The 17,271-nt window shown below is 42.9% G+C and overlaps 1 protein-coding gene across 1 annotated transcript in view; it reads right to left on the bottom strand.

Annotated features, from left to right (window-relative positions):
* The window catches only part of Cfap61 (cilia and flagella associated protein 61), a 297,138-nt gene that overhangs the window by 197,802 nt on the left and 82,065 nt on the right, over positions 1-17,271 (bottom strand). Inside the window, 1 exon segment of the mRNA XM_028881858.2 lies at positions 899-1,025. Within this exon segment, the coding sequence (XP_028737691.1) occupies positions 899-1,025 (127 nt within the window).

The raw sequence follows: 17,271 nt of genomic DNA, 5'->3' as shown, positions 1-17,271 counted from the left end.
ACTGTAGCAGCAAAATGAAGAAGTAGTGTGATATAGCATGTGATGAAATAATTTTGTCATAATACAAACAAATCTCACAAGCATCCTGATGAGGAAAGGCACTCCACACCAGGAATGAAACCTGTATGGTTTTCTTTCCATGAAGCCCAAAAGGAGGAATAACTAATTTCTGATTTTAGAAGCAAAAGTGTTGACCTGAGACAAAGTTTCTGAGGTATGAGGTGACCAGTGACAAATGTGGGCAGTCTCTTTGCAGAAACAGGGCCTACTAATACAGTGTGTTTCAATTGTAATCACTAAAATGTTGCTTGGTCATAGTTTGATAAAATTGTTTCAAAATAAAGCATATTAGAGAGGTTACAGCATGCATCTCCAACCTCTTGGCTAGTTACATGTCTAGTGAAGTCCACTGGCAGTGTTCTTAAGGCCCTGGTGTTAGCATGTAAAGGTTAGCATGTAGACTGACACCAGCCTCACTCAGGGTTACCATGTAGACTGACACCAGCCTGTTGTTTTCCACAGCTCATGTATAGGTTATTACGCTAGAAAAGACCAAAGACTGACCACAGAGGATCATTCTTCTATCTACCCCTTGAAACCTCAAGCCAGCTCAATGAAAGGTCCTGGCTAGGTTTACCATCTAACGTCATTAAATGGAGCTCCACTAACCGAAGTCTGGCACTCATTGCTACTGGGGTGGACATCGGATACCATGGGTCCTGAGCTGTCCTTACATGATGACAGTCAGATCTGTCAACTCCACACCCCATCTCTGCTGATCCCCCAACAGGACTCTCCAAGTGATGCTCCAGGAAGCTTCAGGCCTGAATCTTCATGGATCATAATAGTCCTGTAGGACCAGGAAAATGAGGCTGCAGCAGCCACCAGCAGTACTTACAGGATCTCTGCAAGCCTCGTTGTACTGGGCAAAATCATCCAGTATCTTTCTACTCAGTACGAGGGTGCTGACAAGATTTTCAACACCAGCAGTATCCACAAAATTGGCTAATCTTATCTTAATGGACCTGGACAAGAACAGAAATAGGTTCTTGGTTACAGTACTAAAATAATATCACACTTCTGTAAGATAATATCTGGCAATGTATATCTATGTAACATTGAGGTGATTATAAAAATAACTCTTTTCATTCTAGAGTACCTAAATATGTACAAAAAACACAAAGAATAAGATAAAAAAATCACTGATATTATAAACCAATGACAACACAGTTATATTTTAAGTGTATATAATTTAAATGCATACAATTTAATACATATAATTTAAAATGTTCAGCATACTTTATTCTCCATTTCATACAGAGAGCTAAAATCCCTCTCCCAAAATTTTTAAAAAATTATAAAATGTAAAATATGATTACATCATTTCCCCCTTTCCTTCCTCCCTCCCACCCATTCCATGTACCTCCAGACACACTTGCTCTCTCTCAAATTCACGGCCTCTTTTCTTTGTTATTATTATGCATTACAAATGCATAGGTATATAAACAGCCATATATGAGTCCATTTAGTGCTGTTTGTATGTGTATGACTTTAGGGATGACTACTTGGAATTGGATAACCATTCAGGGGGCTCATCCCGGGGAGAGGCCAATTCTCTCTTCTCAGCGGCCATTAGTCACCTGTAGCTCTTTGTCTAGGGGTGAGACCCTTTGAGATTTCCCCCTTCCACAATAGCCTGACTATCAGTGTCTTATTTAAGCAGCCATACTGTTGAGGTCCATGGATGTAGCTTCCTTGTCATTTCTAGGAGACATATTCTCACAGCAGGCTTTCTGGCCCTCTGGCTCTTACAATTTCTCCCAAATTTTTAAAAAATGTTTTATAGTGGAGAAATTACAATGACTGGGGTTGGCTTCATGTGTATAGAGCAGCACAAAGTTGCATGTAGTAAAGGGCCTCATCTTTGGAGTTTAATTCTCTGAGGTCAACATCTTAGAAAGCTTAAAAATGTTCATCTGTAATTTTGTGTCTTTAAGAGAAGTTTAGTGAGACAAAAGAGCATGTCTAGGGGTCCAGAGCCATGGCTTATACTTGAGTCTCAGTTCCTTCTGTCTGTTCATTGATGAATCTCCTCCTCCCTGTTCCCTTCGTCACCACCCCATCCTCACGGTGCCTATCTCTGTAAATAGTGACAACTGGGTTCTACCTTGGACATTAGATGGAGAATCATGTGAAGGTGCCACAAAGATGGGGTTAAAACCACCTTCTACCTGACGTGGGGTATGGGGCATAGACGTGGAAAAAGTTGAGGATTTGTGGAGTCTTTGTTCATAGCAATGGGGTGGCTGTTCCCTCCCTTGGTAAGTAGAGCCATGATGTGTATAGCTGGTTACCTTACCCATGCTGCTCACGCATTTTTAGTATATACTGGAAAAGAGGCTTCAAGCCCCCTTGGGATGAATGTGCCAAGGATTCGAGCAGTCATCTCACAGAAAGAGAAGTTTTTCTTTTCCACATCAAGCCAAAAGTTCCATATTTTCATTTTGTAAGGGGTCCGTGTGTTAGATAGATGACCTGACATCACTTTCTCTCTACTCTAAATAGAACAATGTTACTCCTCTCAGTAAACAGTTCTAACCTAGTTAACTCTTAATTGTGGTGAATATCTGTGTTTAAATTGTAATGCATGGTTACAATTATAAACAAAATTGTTTTATTTGCAAGGATGTATATGTATACAATTAACTGGCTAAAACCTGATCAATTAATATCACCTGAATAATAATTATAAGCAATGTTTAAGACAAAGATGAGAACCTGGCTCTGATATGGACAGTTTGCACAAAAAATCTAGTTCTGAAAGATTAAAAGTGTAAATGTTAAAAACAAGACCAAATGTGTTAGGGAAATAGAAGAAATGAAAACAAATGTCCTAAAAATGTTCATAACACCTTAGTCACAACACCCCAAAGAAAACCTAAATGTCTATCAACTGATAGATGCATAGAATGTGGCATATGTACACAATGAAGTATTCAGCCACAGAAGGAAATGAAGTGGTAAGGTATGGTACATGTGACAAAAAGCCATGTGTAAAATACCACAGTGCACTGTGCTCTTCCATTCCCATGAACTGTCCTGAAGAAGCAAGCTTACAGAGGTAGAGAGGAGACAGTTGGCTGTGGGAACAAGGTAGCCAACTGACTATTCAATGAGCATGGGGAGGTTTAGAGGTGACAAAAAATGTTTTGAGAACAGATAGAGGTGATGAGTGCACATCATTATATATCTGCTAAGAACCACTGAATTATACTCAATTAAGTGAGAATATTAGGTGATCTTAATTATATCTCAATAAGCTATTATTGTATTATAGTCTGTGCATATATGCATAAACTACCAAAGAAAGTTGAAAAGGAAAAGAATGGAGTGGCAATGGTAACTAACAGTCAAACTAAACTCGTGTGGTTCCATAACTAGCAGGTGAATTAGCACTTGAGGTTGAAGTCACGATGAGAAAAAAAAAAACAAACAAAAAATCATGTTATTTGATAAAGCAAAATCTCAACAGAGAGAACAATATCAAGTCACCAAGTTTCTGTCAAACAGTTTCAGATTCCTAAAGGGAAAATTAATAGAAATTGATGTGAAATACTGGACAAAATTTGAGAAAGCTTAACCTGAAGGATGCTGCAGCCTCAACATGAACACACTTGGCGTCAGTGGCCGCTTTCTCATCGGAGTGGGTGGCAGCTCCACATTCCACAGTTGAGGCCCAAACCACCAGCTCCCACTACCCCACAGTTGGGAGGTTACAACAGCAGCATCATGTGTCTCCATGTGCTCACCTTAGGTTCCCCAGTCCAACCTCAACTAAGCTGCCAGAGTGATGCCTAAAAATACTGAGTCACAGCACATGACTCTGCAACACTAATCCCAGCAACAGAGGAGTTATGACCTTTCATGCCCAAGGCCCTTCCCAGAATACTGTTTGTAAGTGTATAAAACGAGATACAGAGAATTGCAATAGGTGAACCTAAGGAGATGTATTCAGCGGTGGTCTATTGATCACTATAATTTTGTGCCCTGGTGTGCCCAAGCAATGAGTGACAACTGCAGATCTCTGGAGCTACAGTGTTGGAGGAAAATGAGGAGGAAGCAGCAGGGGCTGATGACATTGCTGGGGCTCGGTGCCTCCTTTCACAGTGGAAGGAGATGCTAAATTTCAAGTACAGCTTTGTGAAAGTCAAGGACGTGGTTTTTCACCTAAATTCAGACCCTGGATAAGAAGGTCAGTTATCTCTCCCACCGCACTGAGTGACAAGCCAAGTCACAGAGTGGCTTCAAGGACTCTGTGGCCAGTCTCCTCTCCTGTGCCTTTTCTTCCCAATCTCTCTGACTCTCTCACCCCTAACCCATCTCCAAATCGTGGGCTTCTTTCTTTCCCTGCCTCATCTTTCAGACCCCCTGCTGGTCCCCAAAGTCAGTCAATGTGTGCCCTCATCAGTTCTCACCTGAAACCCTCAGCTCTCAGCCCAGTGACTCTCCAGACCTACCTGGATATCACAGTGTAACACACTTCACTGTATGAGCTGTGCCATCTGACTCTGCTCCCTCACACTTCCTGTAGTGGTTCTCTCTGTGCAATTCTTCCCGTCTGTTTGTTTTGTGTCCAACCTCCCCCCCCCCCCCCGCACGCCCCCAGCTATTAGAATAAGAGTTCAAAGACAGCCCAGTGGCTAGATCAGCTCCTGATGGACAGCCGCTGTCAAGGGAGTGAATTATACAGCCTGTGTGGAAACAGCTTTTCATGCTTACGACATGTCTTTCTGACTATGGTAAGTGCTACAACTGAGTATTATAAAGTGTGCAGCAGGAGCCAGGACAGTAAATGAATATGAATACTGTCTTAGGAGTTCTAGTGCTGTGATGAAACACCATGACCAGAAGCAACGCCGAGAAGAAAAGGTTTATTTATCTTAGGCTTCCACGTCACTGCTCATCATTGAAAGAAGTCATGATAGGAACTCAACCAGGGCAAGAACCTGGAGATAAGAGCTTGTTCAGAGGCCATGGAGGAATGCTGCTTACTGGCTTAATCCTTATGGCTTACACAGCCTGCCTTCTTATAGAACCCAGGATCACCAGCCTAGGAGTAGTACCACCCACAGTGGGCTAGGCCCAATACAGGCTTGCTAGCATCCTGATCTTAGAGAGGCATTTTCTCAATTGACTCTCCCTCCTCTCTGATGAAGCTAGCCTGAGTCCAGTTGTCATAAAACTGGCCAGCACAAATGCCTTCCTCCAAGCTGATAGCTCAGATCACACCATGGTCTACTTTGAAAGCCAGGGTTTCTTCTAACTCACACTGGCACTGAATAAGTGTTCAGTGGGACTTGGGGTTGTTTTCCTAAGTGTCACAAAACACAAACATCATTTCTCTCCTCTGTCCACAGAAAGCTGATCAGGTGGCACAGCTGTTTTGCATTACACCAAGAAGCTCACAGGTCTGTTATTTATATTCAGCAAAGAGGAACACTTGAGAATTTTTATATGTTCCTAGAATTTCAGCAGGAGGAGGAATGGGCAATAGCAGCCACCACCTAAAGCTACCCTGCCTGACACAAGACTCTCCAGTTACTTGAAATGTGGCTATTCAAATTTTACAGGTGCTGTAACTGAGTTTTTATGCACTAGCACAAAAAAGACTACAAAACAACCCAATGCTTTCCCACTGATCACACATTAAAACAAAGTTTTGTATATAATAGGTTATATGATAAATACTGAGATTTAGTTTTGCCTAGCTTAAATTTATACACTAATGTGTCTATTAGAAAAAAATAAAATTACAAATATAATCACAGTGTATTTTTCATGGATGGAGCTGTTCCACATGCCTATATTTATCTCTGAGAGCATATGCACCAAGTTCAAGTACATGCAGAGGCCAAATGATATTCTTGGGTATTATCCTTAGGTGCAGGGCCCTGGTCTCCTCCCATATTGAGTAAAGCCGTTGCCTGCTTGCCGACCTGGACCAGATGTCCTCCCTATGCTAATTCCCTGCCAGTATCCACCCTCCTGAATGCTTAAGGGAAGTTCCTTGTTTGTGTATCCTGCATATTGGGCATTAACAGCTTAGGTGCAAGAATGTAGAACGTTCTGTAGTGAACTTCTGCCCTCTGGGGTTCTCCCATTGTGCTGTAAGCCTGTATTTAAGGTTTCCTCCCTCCTTCAATAAACGGCATTCGGCATTCTGCTGTGGCGAATGACCCGCTGTCTTTTGTCTCTGTTTTTCGATCCACAGCCCCTCACTCCGACATGGTGAACGAGTGATGGTAGCACGGGTGTTATCACTACACTTAGGAACGTGATTTACCTCCTTCGAGACTAGGTCTCTCCCTGATACAGAGTTCACCAATTAGGTTAATCTGGCTGTCCATTAAGTCTTGAATACTGCTGTCTCCATCTTCCTGGTGCTGGGATCATTCCACTTGGGTTCTGGAGATTTAACCCGGCTTCTCAGGTTTGTGTCACATGGCGAGCACATCAGTGACTGCTCTCTCTCCAGGGCCCCTGAGAGCTATTTTACAAAAGGTTTTAACTCAAGAAGAGGAGGAGGAGGAGGTGAGAGGGATACAGAGTACTAGTACACGTCTGTACTCAGAAGGCTGAGGTTGGACAATTGAGAGTTCCAGGCCAGCGTAAGCTAATAATGAGACCCTATCTCAAAACAAAACAGTACGCAGAGACAGATTTAATGCAGAGGAGACTCTGCAGTGCTTCTGCCTCTGGTTCTAGCAACAGCAGGTGGCCTGTGTGGTTTGGCTTTTAACTGGAATGAGATGAGAGGGCCACGGTTGGTAGACAGAAAATACAAATGTGGCATGGGTACATGTCCTAATTGCTTCTATATAAAAATTGATGGGAACATTTAGAAAACATAGAAAATGAACAAACTCACAATTAAAATGTATTTGCTTAAATTATTAAATTGACATTACTAAGAATGGTTCATTCATTCAACCAGTCACAAATGGCTCTGAAACATCCAGAGTGTTCCCACGGTGTCCAGTTGATAGGAACCCAATGTGGGAATAAGTTAGCCCATAATTTCTGCTCTTATCAGACCGACCCTGTCTTGATTCCAGAACCACAATCTGAGAAATAACTCAAAAAGTTCTTTAAAAAATTTCAGTGCATGGAGCATGAATATGGAGGGAGGTCTTTATGTCTTAGCTATAGAAAATCCCTGATGGACCACAGATTACGGAGGTCTTTATGTTTTAAATATAGAAAGCCCCTGGGAAAATCAGGTTACTTTGAAACAACTCTTACAAATGCTTAGGGAGAAAGGGGAGAAAGGAAAAGGGGGAAGGGCAGTAGGGGGGAAAGGGGAAGAAGGATGCTTAACATTTTATATCAATATGTGCAATCATAATATATATGATGTACCACATACATTCTCCAAAAGGAGATAGCATGCGTTGTCCAGTTACCAAGCAGCTATCTTGATTCCTTGCCATCTTATTAAATAAATCACAAAGAGTAAGAATATTCATTATCTGTAAAAATGATATTAAAACTGTGTATAAAACAAGCTTTGAATCTATAGATTCATTCTATTCTACTCTATTCATTATATCAATCTATTGATATTAAAAAATAAAACCACAAAATCCACTCTGCTATCTACACATCCGCCTTTAGGCATGGCAGGGCTGCAGAAGACAGTGGTTCATTGGATATACCTAAGTGTCATTCTACTTCCATCTCCACACAAGCTCCTAGAACCTTCTCTTTCTCATTATGACCACTGTCGAGGGCCTGTTCTTTCAGTCCAGCCATGTATAAGTTGGAAGGAAACACTCGAGTTGTTCTGTTCTGTTTCTGCCTTGCACGACCTTTCCAGAGACAACTGCACACTCGGTGACCATAATGACCTAACTAGGCTTTCCTTCAGGGCTCAAGCACACTTCTTAGTCATCCTGAATCAGAGAGATTAGCAGTGCTTTTCCTTATCTATGTACAAGGCTCTCCATGTCGACAAAAAAAGCAAGTTCTCTTGAGAAATCTTCTTTTCCTAGCCTTTCCCTTTCCCAAGCCAGCCATCCTAGGCACCTTTTCTCTCTGGTATACTTGAATGCCTGTGGGAGCCCGTTTTTGGGGTTTCTTGTGCCTTTACCCAGCAGGTCCTCATAGAGGATGATTAGGACCATGGGCCTGAGTGCAGGTGTCTGAGATGGTCTGCACTTGGCTGTGTTGGGGGGAAGGTCTTTTGCTCCACCCCTTGGTGTCTCTATAAATACCCTGGGGCAGAGACAGTCAGGGCCTGTTGGAAAAGGTTCCAGGCCCTCTCGAGGCTATCCTTTATTTTCTATCTGTTTATCTCTGCAATATTCTCTGCAATATAAATCCTTCTATCCAATATTTCCTGCTGCTCACACTCAAGAAAACTCTGGAGAGCTGTGAGGTTGGTGGGTTCACAAATGCCCAAACTTGTGAACTCTCAGAGTCCATGAAAAAAGGATGAAGCCCTTGCCAACTAGTCCTCCTTGGGAATTACAAGTTTTTCAGTCTTGGTAACTGCTTCACCACAAGATGTTCTAGTTATCTCCTTAACAACAATAACAAAAAAAAAAAAAAAAAAAAAAAAAAAAACCAAAAAACAAAAGCAAAGTGCTTCTAGCCTTAAAGGTCAGAATTTGAGGTGTTCAGTCTGACTATACACATAATAAAATAGAAAATGATGTATGAAAAGTAAAAAGATTTACCACATATCCTTTTCAACTTGAAACTGAATGAATGCTTTTAGAAACTACAGATTTGTGTGTGTTTCCAGTTACCATCTCACAAAAAAATTGGGAAATTTTGATGCCAGGCAAGGGACACAAAAGATGTAAAGAAGAGTATGTGATATGAGCCTCTCTGAACATCATCACACAACTCTACAATCATCAACACTTCAATGTGAACCATACACAAACAAGAAAGCGACCATGCCCCAAACAAAACAATGGCCCCGATAAACAAACATTTTATTGCATTCTACTCAAAGAGGCCCATTAAGGGCACAAGGAACAAAGGACAGATTTGATATCACTACATTCTGGCCACGATAACATGAGCCTAAAGGAGTAAAACGGTGACATCATTGAAAAAAATGACAACAAACCTTGTATGAGCCACTCACAGAAAAACAAATACAACAAATACATTGAAGGGAAGAATCTCCCAGAGGCTGACCACTGAGGGCCATCTTTATTTACTGAGTAATGTTGACAATGGCGTACGACCTAGCCAAGAAGCTAAGTGTTTCTAGCACAATAAATATTAGTTGGATGAGTAAGTCTGACATGTCTTCCTACAAAGGAAAAATGTCAGATCTCAGAAAAGCGCAACATGGAAAAGTAGCAAGAGGGATGGGCTACCGGTTCAACCAAATGTGCCCTCCATTAATGACTGAACAGGAAGAAAGGCTAACGGGCAAGAATGGGCAAGCCAGGGAATGTCAGAACGCAATCAATCTGTTATACAACATAAAACCCAGTGCTACCTTTGGAAACAACTTAGTGATTAATATACAAATGAAAGTTCTCATTTAAAGACCCAGAAGTTACCCTAAAAAAATGAGAGGGAGCATGGGCTGTGGGGCCTGTCGACAGAAGAGGTAGCCATCACTAACCATCAGATGAATTATGTGTGTTCGTGCTCACCAGCATGGCCAGAGGGCAGATGACAGAACAAATATAATTTCCCAAGGGAAGGAGGAGGAAATTAGGTAGGGGACCATAACATGGGGTCATGAAATTTAAAGCAGCCCAACGTAAAAGCAGGAGCAATCCATTCCAAATGTCAAGAGAAGTGAAGCAAAAACTGTGGCATAAATAGAGGACGTGTCAGAGACTTGTGCCCTTGCCATGCCCACATGGCTCCCTCCTCGCCGCCATCATGCCCTTGCTCAAGGCCACCTCTCCTGTGTACCCTGTGAAGCTAGCAGTTCCTCCCTATCCAGTACTTACCCACCTGCTGTACTCTTTTCCTTTCCCACCATGTACCTACTATCTAGTTCACCTCTTTCCTTTCTCCGTGTCTTCCTCCTCTGGCTAGAATGCAGACCTCATGAGGGCCCGGACTTCTGTCTGCTTGGGTTATTACGTTTCCCCAGCACCTGGGTTAGAACTGGCTGAAAGCACACAGTTGATGTTGCATATTCTATTAGATGAATGAGGAGCTCCACTGTGGGCCTTTGGGAAAGGAAGCACTCAATTAGCCAGTACCTTCCAGCCATGGTGCTACCTGGACATCGGCCCAAAATGCTGCAGCCATGCCAATGTGATAAGAGCCAACTGCAGATGGAACAGGAGAGGCCACAGCAGAAGAAAGGAAAGAAACAAAGGTCCTTAAAACACAAACCTTGAAGTCCTGCCTATGGCCAGACCTCCTGCTTATGGAGAAAATCAATAGCAGAAGCTCTTCCTGAATTAGCCTTCATTTTATTTCTAACAGAAAGTATTCTCCCAGTTAGTGTAAACTTTGAACTTTAATTGATAGTGTAATACCAAATTAACATTTTCTATTACAGAAATAACAGGTGTCTATGATTTGTTTTAAATCAAACTGAAATAAGCAACCTATGTAAAAGGAAGCAAAAAAAAAAAAAAAAAAAAGATCTACATAGAAATATCACCAGAGAGGTCACATGGGTGAAGGGTGAGCATTTGAAATGCATTAACACAAAATCATTCAGTGGCATCCATCACTAGGGAACTGCACATTCACAGCACCAATGATGTGATACCAGAGAGCTGCTAGGAGGGCCAAATCATAACGAGAACAGCAAAAGTTGGCAGGGACACAGAGCAACCAGTTTCTGGTGTTGTAGCAAAAAGGTACAGTCACTCTTTGAGAAAGACTGACAGTTTTGTACAAAGGTATACTATACTGTGATCATAGCGACTAGCAATTCCATTCTCTCTTAGCCAAATAAGCTGAAAACTTACGTACACACAAAACCCTGCACGTGACTGCTTTCACCTCTTTGTTCATAATGATCTAAACTTGGAAACAGCCAAGATGCTCCTTAGTGGGAGAACAGGAAAATAAACTGTAGTGTGTCCGGCGTATTACTCAGTGCTAAAAATAAACGAGTCACCAAATTATGAAGTGACGTGGAGGTTAAATGCATATGGCCAAGTAAGAGAAGCCAAGTTGACAAGGTGACATATTGTAGGATTCAAACTACTTTTCTGGAAATGGTAAAAAAAAAATTATAGTGAGTAAAAAGATGAGAGTGTGCCAGTGTTAAGGGGAATGAGGGAACAACAGGCGGGGTACAGAGGTTTAGGGCAGTGAAGCCAGTCTGTGCGACATTATAACGGCACCATTACACATTTCCCCAAATCCACTGAATACACAAGACTATGCTAGTTACTTTCCTCATTGCTCTAACAAAATACCTAACAAAAGTGACTTGAGGTAGGAGGAAATTACATCAGTTTGTCATTAGAGAGGATACAGTCCTTCATGGCAAGAGGACAGGGCTGTGGGAGCCTGATGCAGCTGGTTACAAGATGTTCACACTCAAAAACTGGAAAAGGATGACTATGGTACTCACTGGCTTTCTCTCCTTTTTCTTCAGTTCAGGATCCCAGACCATGAGATGGTGTTCCTTCATTTAACATGCGTCTTGCCTCAGAAAATTATCTCTGGAAATGCCTTCACAGACACGCCCAGGGTTATGTCTCCCAGGTAACTCTAAATCCCATTGAGTTGACTGACAATCAGACCATCCCAGAGGCTAAACTGGGACCCTACACAAACTATGGACTTCAGCTGATAACAAGGCTGTAACAAATGTAGTATTCTGGTGCCAAATGAGAATAATGGGACTGTGAAGGGGGAGCTATGTGAAGGCTTTGCATGTCTCCTCCTCAATTTTTCAGTAAACCTAAACTATTCTAAACACAAAGTTAATTAATGAGAAAGCAAAAACAAGTTATCTGTATTGCCCCCTCCAGTCCTGCTTTTCAGAGGCACTGGGCTGAGTAGACTCCTATGCCCCATTCTAGAACTTGTGAACAGACGTAAGACAAACACTGCCTGTGATGTGCTTGTGATGTCCTTTCCCTCTTCCTCTTCCTTTCTATGGTGGGGAAGAGTGTGTTTTAACTGGAATCACACCTAACTGACTAGTGCCATGTCTCCTAGCCTCCCCTGCAGCCAGATCAGACCAACAACCAACCTCCAAGAGATTAAGTTACAGCTCCAGGAAATGGCAATACTAGAGTGGGTACACGGTGTAAAACCTAACCCTCCACAACGGAAAGGCTCAGAAGACATGCCCTTCACTCATCTTCTAAGAAGGAAATGGTGAGAGGCGCACTGACAGTTGCAGAGCTTTGTGGTGACTCTTCTCCTTGGGCAGGACCTTATGGTTGGAGACACTGCTGCTCAGTTGGATGAACTGATGCAGTGGGTTAAATTGGGTCCCAGAGCAGCAGGGGCCGGGTGGTAGCACTGAATGCCAAAGGCAAGGCGATCATAGTTACTGCAACAGGCAGCAGAGACAAAGCAATGTCCACAATGGCCTGACCTCTAATGGGCAGCACAGGCAAAGGGATTTTTATAGTGGTATGACTCGTCTGGACCTTTGGTACTGGCTAATCAATCATGGTGTTTCCAGGCATGAAATAGATAAGAAGCCTGGGGCATTTTTGTTTGATCTGTATAAGCTGAAAAATTCTCAAGCAAATGAAAGAAAGGCTACCTTGTATCATGGAAAAAGGGAATCTTGGCCCATGAACCAGTTTACAGACATAGAACCCCTTAGATGAAGGGAAGGTCATGTTCCCCTGAGGAACGGCCTTGATAAAATGCCTAAGAGTTTTACAGTTAGCCTTTCTCCAGTCCTTCCCCAGAGGGACCTGTGGCATATAACAAGGGTACCTGAACACTGGGGGAAAGGAGACAATTGGACTTCCCAGAGTCCGTTAGATATGGTTCTGAATTGACTCTGATTCTCGGAGACCCCCGAGAAACATAGCAGCCCTTCAGTTAAAGTGGGGGTTTATGGAGGTCCGGTGATTTCATGGAGTTTTGGCTGAAGTCTGACTCACAGTAGGTCCAGGGGGTCCCCAAACTCATCCTGTGGCTATTTCCCCAGTCTCAGAATGTATAATTGGGATAGATACACTTAGAATTCAGCAGAATTCCCACATTAGTTCCTAGATCTGTGCATTAAGGAAAGGCCAAATGGAAGCCTTTAGAGACACCTCTGCTAGGGAAAATAGTGACTCAAAAACCGTATCGCATCCCTGGAGAAACAGCAGAAATGAGTGCCACCATCGAGGACTCGAAAGATGCGGGGTGGTGCTTTCCATGACATCTCCTTTTAACTCCTATCTGGCCAGCGCTGAAGACAAATGGATTTCGGAGAATGACAGTCACCTGTTGAAAACTCAGTCAAGTAGTAATTCCAGCTGCAGCTGCTGTACCAGATCTGGTGTCCTTCTTAAACAGACTGACGCATCTCCTGTTACACAGTACGCAGCCATTGACCTAGCAAATGCCTTTTTCTTCATACCTGTCCATAAGGACCACCAGAAGCAATTTGCTTTCAGCTGGCAGGGCCAGCAGTATACCTTTACAGTTTATATTAACTCTCCAGCACTGTGTCATAACTTAGTTTGAAGAGATCTTGATCATCTCTCTCTTCCACAAAATGTCATATGAATTCAGTATACTGATGACATTATGCTGATTGGACCAAGTGAGCAGGAGGTAGCAACCACATTGGACCCATTGGTAACACAGATGTGCATCAGAGGATGGGAAATAAATCCAACCAAAATTCAAGGGCCTTCTACCTCAATGAAATTCTTAGAGGTCTAGGGGTGTGGGGCATGCAGAGATATTCCTCCTAAGGTGAAAGACAAATGATTGTACCTGGCCCCTCTCACCACCAAGAAAGAAGCACGTTTAGGGGCCTATTTGGATTTTGGAGATAGCACATTCCTCACTTGGGTGTGTTACTCAAGCCCATAGAGCAAGTAGCTTGGGAAGCTACTGACTTTGTATGGTGCCTGGAACAGAAGAAGGTCCTTCAGCAGGTCCAGACTGCTGTGCAAGCTGCTCTACCACTCGGACCATTATAATCCAGCAGACCTGATGGTACCTGAGTCAGTGACACACAGGGATGCTGTCTGGAGCATTAGGCAAACCCCTAAGGGTAAGTCACAGAAGTGACCTTAGGGATTTTAGAGCAAAGCTCTACCATTATCTGCAAACAACTATTCCCCCTTCAAGAGACAGCTTGGACTACCATTGGGGGCCTGAGTGGAAACGGAACCATTTGACAACAGGCCATCAAGCTACCATGCGACCTGAGCTGCCCAACACAAGCTGGGTTTTATTTGACCCACAAAGCCATCAAGTAGGATGCTGCACAGCAGCAATCCATTATCAAATGGAAGTGGTACATATGTGATCAGGCTTGATTAGGTCCTGAAGGCACAATCAAGTTACATGAAGAAGCTGCCCAAGTGCCTATGGTCTCTCGTTTACAATGCTATCTGCTGCCAAGCATGCACCTATTGCCTCATGGGGTGTCTTGTGATCAGATGACTGAGGAAAAGGAGACTAGAGCCTGGTTTACTGTGGCTCTGCACATTATTCAGCACCACTCAGAAGTGGACAGCTGCAGCATTACAACACCTTTCTGGAACAACCCTGAAAGACACTGGTGAAGGGAAATCTTCACAGTGGGCAGAACTTCAGGCAATACACATGGCCACACATTTTCTTTGGAAGGAGCAATAGCTAGATGTGCAATTGTTCACTGATTTATGGGCTCTAGCCAATGGATTGGCTGGATGGTCAGAGATCTGGAAAGAGTATGATTGGAAAATTAGTGAGAAAGACATCTGGGAAAGAAGTATGTGGATAGGTATCTCCAAATGGACAAAGGATATAAAGATACTTGTGTCCCATGTAAATGCTCATCAAAAGATGACTTCAGCTGAGAAGGAGTTCAATAATCAAGTAGACAGAATGACCCATTCTGTGGACAGTCAGACTTTTTCCCTAGCCATTCCTGTCATTGCCCAATGGACACATGAACAAAATGGCCATGGTGGGAGAGATACAAGTCATGCATAGGCTCCACAACATAGACGTTCACTCACCAAGGCTGACTTGGCTACAGCTGCTGCTGAGTACCAGATCTGCCAATAGCAGAGACCAACACTGCGCCTCAGATATGGTACTATTCCCTGGGATGACCAGCCAGCAACCTAGTAGCAGGTTGACTCCATTGGACCACTTCCTCCATGGAAATGACAATGCTTTGTCCATACTGGAGTAGATACTTATTCTGGTTATGGATTTGTTTTTCATTCATGTAATGCTTCTGCAAAAATCACCATTCATGGACTTGCATGAACGCCTTGTGAATGCATGGTATTCCACACAGAAGCCACGGACAGACACGGCTTCTGACCAAGGAACTCACTTCACAGACAGAGAAGTGTGGCAGTGGGCCCACAATCATGGAATCCACTGGTCTCACCATGTTCCCCACCATTCTGAAGCAGCTGGCCTGATAGAAAGATGGAATGATCTTTTGAAGACACAATTACAGAGCCAATTGGGTGATAGCCACCTGGAAGATGGGGGGAGGGGGTGCAGGGTTCTCCAGAAGGTAGTATATGCTTTGAATCAGTGTCTAGTACATGGTACAGTTTCTCCCATAGCCAGTGGTCCAGGAATCAAAGGGTAGAAAAGGAAATAGTTCCATTATCACCCAGTAGGAAAAATTTTGCTTCCTGTGCCCATGACCTTAAGTTCTCCTGGCCTAGAAGTTTTGGTTTCAGAGTGGGGAATGTTCCTGCCAAGAGCCACAACAAACATTCCATTGAGCTGGAATCTCTGACTTTCCCCTGGCCACTTTGGGCTTCTGGTGCTCTTATGACAACAGGGTAAGAAAGGAATAACAGTGTTAAGAGGGGTGATTGATCCAGATTACCAAGGGGAAATTGTATTGTTTCTCCACAATGAAGGTAGGAAAGATTGTCTGGAGTGCAGGAGATCCTTTAGGGCATCTGTTGGTGCTGCCATGTCCTGTGATTAAAACCAATGGGAGACTACAGCAACCTAATCTGGGCAAGATGACAAGGGACACAGGCCCTTCAGGAATGAAGATATGGGTTACTCCTTCAGGAAAAGAGCCAAGACCTGCTGAGGGTGAAGCAAATACAGAATGAGAAGTAGGGGGTAGTTATAAATACCAGCTAAGTTCATTTGGCTAGTTGCAGAAAAGAGAATTATAAGTGACATGAATGTTTCTGTCATATTTTGTTAAAAATGTGATTGTACAGATATTTGTGTTTTCTTTCCTTGATTTCTTTATCATGTAATATAACATGAACTAAGATAATATCAGTGGTTGTCATATTTAAGCTTTGAGATACCAAAAGAATGTCCCTCAAGGGACATCATCACCTATTCTAAAAATTATAATGCATTCACGGTTGTTTGAGGGATAGTTATATCATGTTAGGCATCTTATGATAAGGTTATTGTTTTCATTTGGAAATTAAGCATCACATAAGGAGATATGATTGTGTGTAAAGTTGACAAGGGGTAGACTGAGATGGCTATTCTTGGTTGTCAACTTGACTACATCTGGAATTAACTAAAACTCAAGGGTATCCCTGTGAGAGATTTTTTTTTTTAATTAAATCATTTGAAGTGGGAAGACTCACTTTTTAATCCCAATTTTCTGAGGTGAAAAGATCCACCTTCTGCTGGCAGCCTATGGAAAAAGGAAGCGATCTCTCTGCCTCTCTGTCTCTGTCTCTCTGTCTCTCTGTCTCTCTTCATTTGTTTGCCCTCACTCTTGCTGGTAAGTCCATTCCTTCTCCAGAGACTACTTCTCTGGGATTCTGGCACACACTACAGACCTGTTGACATCCAGTCTTGTGGACTGAACAACTACTAAATTCTTGGACTTTCTGTTGGTAGACAGCCATTGTTGGACTAGCTGGACCACAGCCTGTAAACCACTCTAATAAATCTCCTTCCATCAGTTCTGTTCCTCTAGAGAACCCTGACTGATAGGGATGCTACGGACTGATGGGAGAAGAACTGTCATCAACATTCCTATTCAGTGTTGGACCCTGCATGTTACACTATCTGCAACAGTGACGCCACTACTATGGGGACAAATAACTGCTTTCTGGTTGGCTTTAAAGCCCACTTTACAGGAGGTGACTAATGTCCGGCACTGGAAGCCAGGGGAAATCCCAT

This window comes from Peromyscus leucopus, chromosome 4 (genome assembly GCF_004664715.2).
Source record: "Peromyscus leucopus breed LL Stock chromosome 4, UCI_PerLeu_2.1, whole genome shotgun sequence".
Lineage (NCBI taxonomy): Eukaryota > Metazoa > Chordata > Mammalia > Rodentia > Cricetidae > Peromyscus > Peromyscus leucopus.
This window is presented reverse-complemented; position numbering and strand designations above follow the sequence as displayed.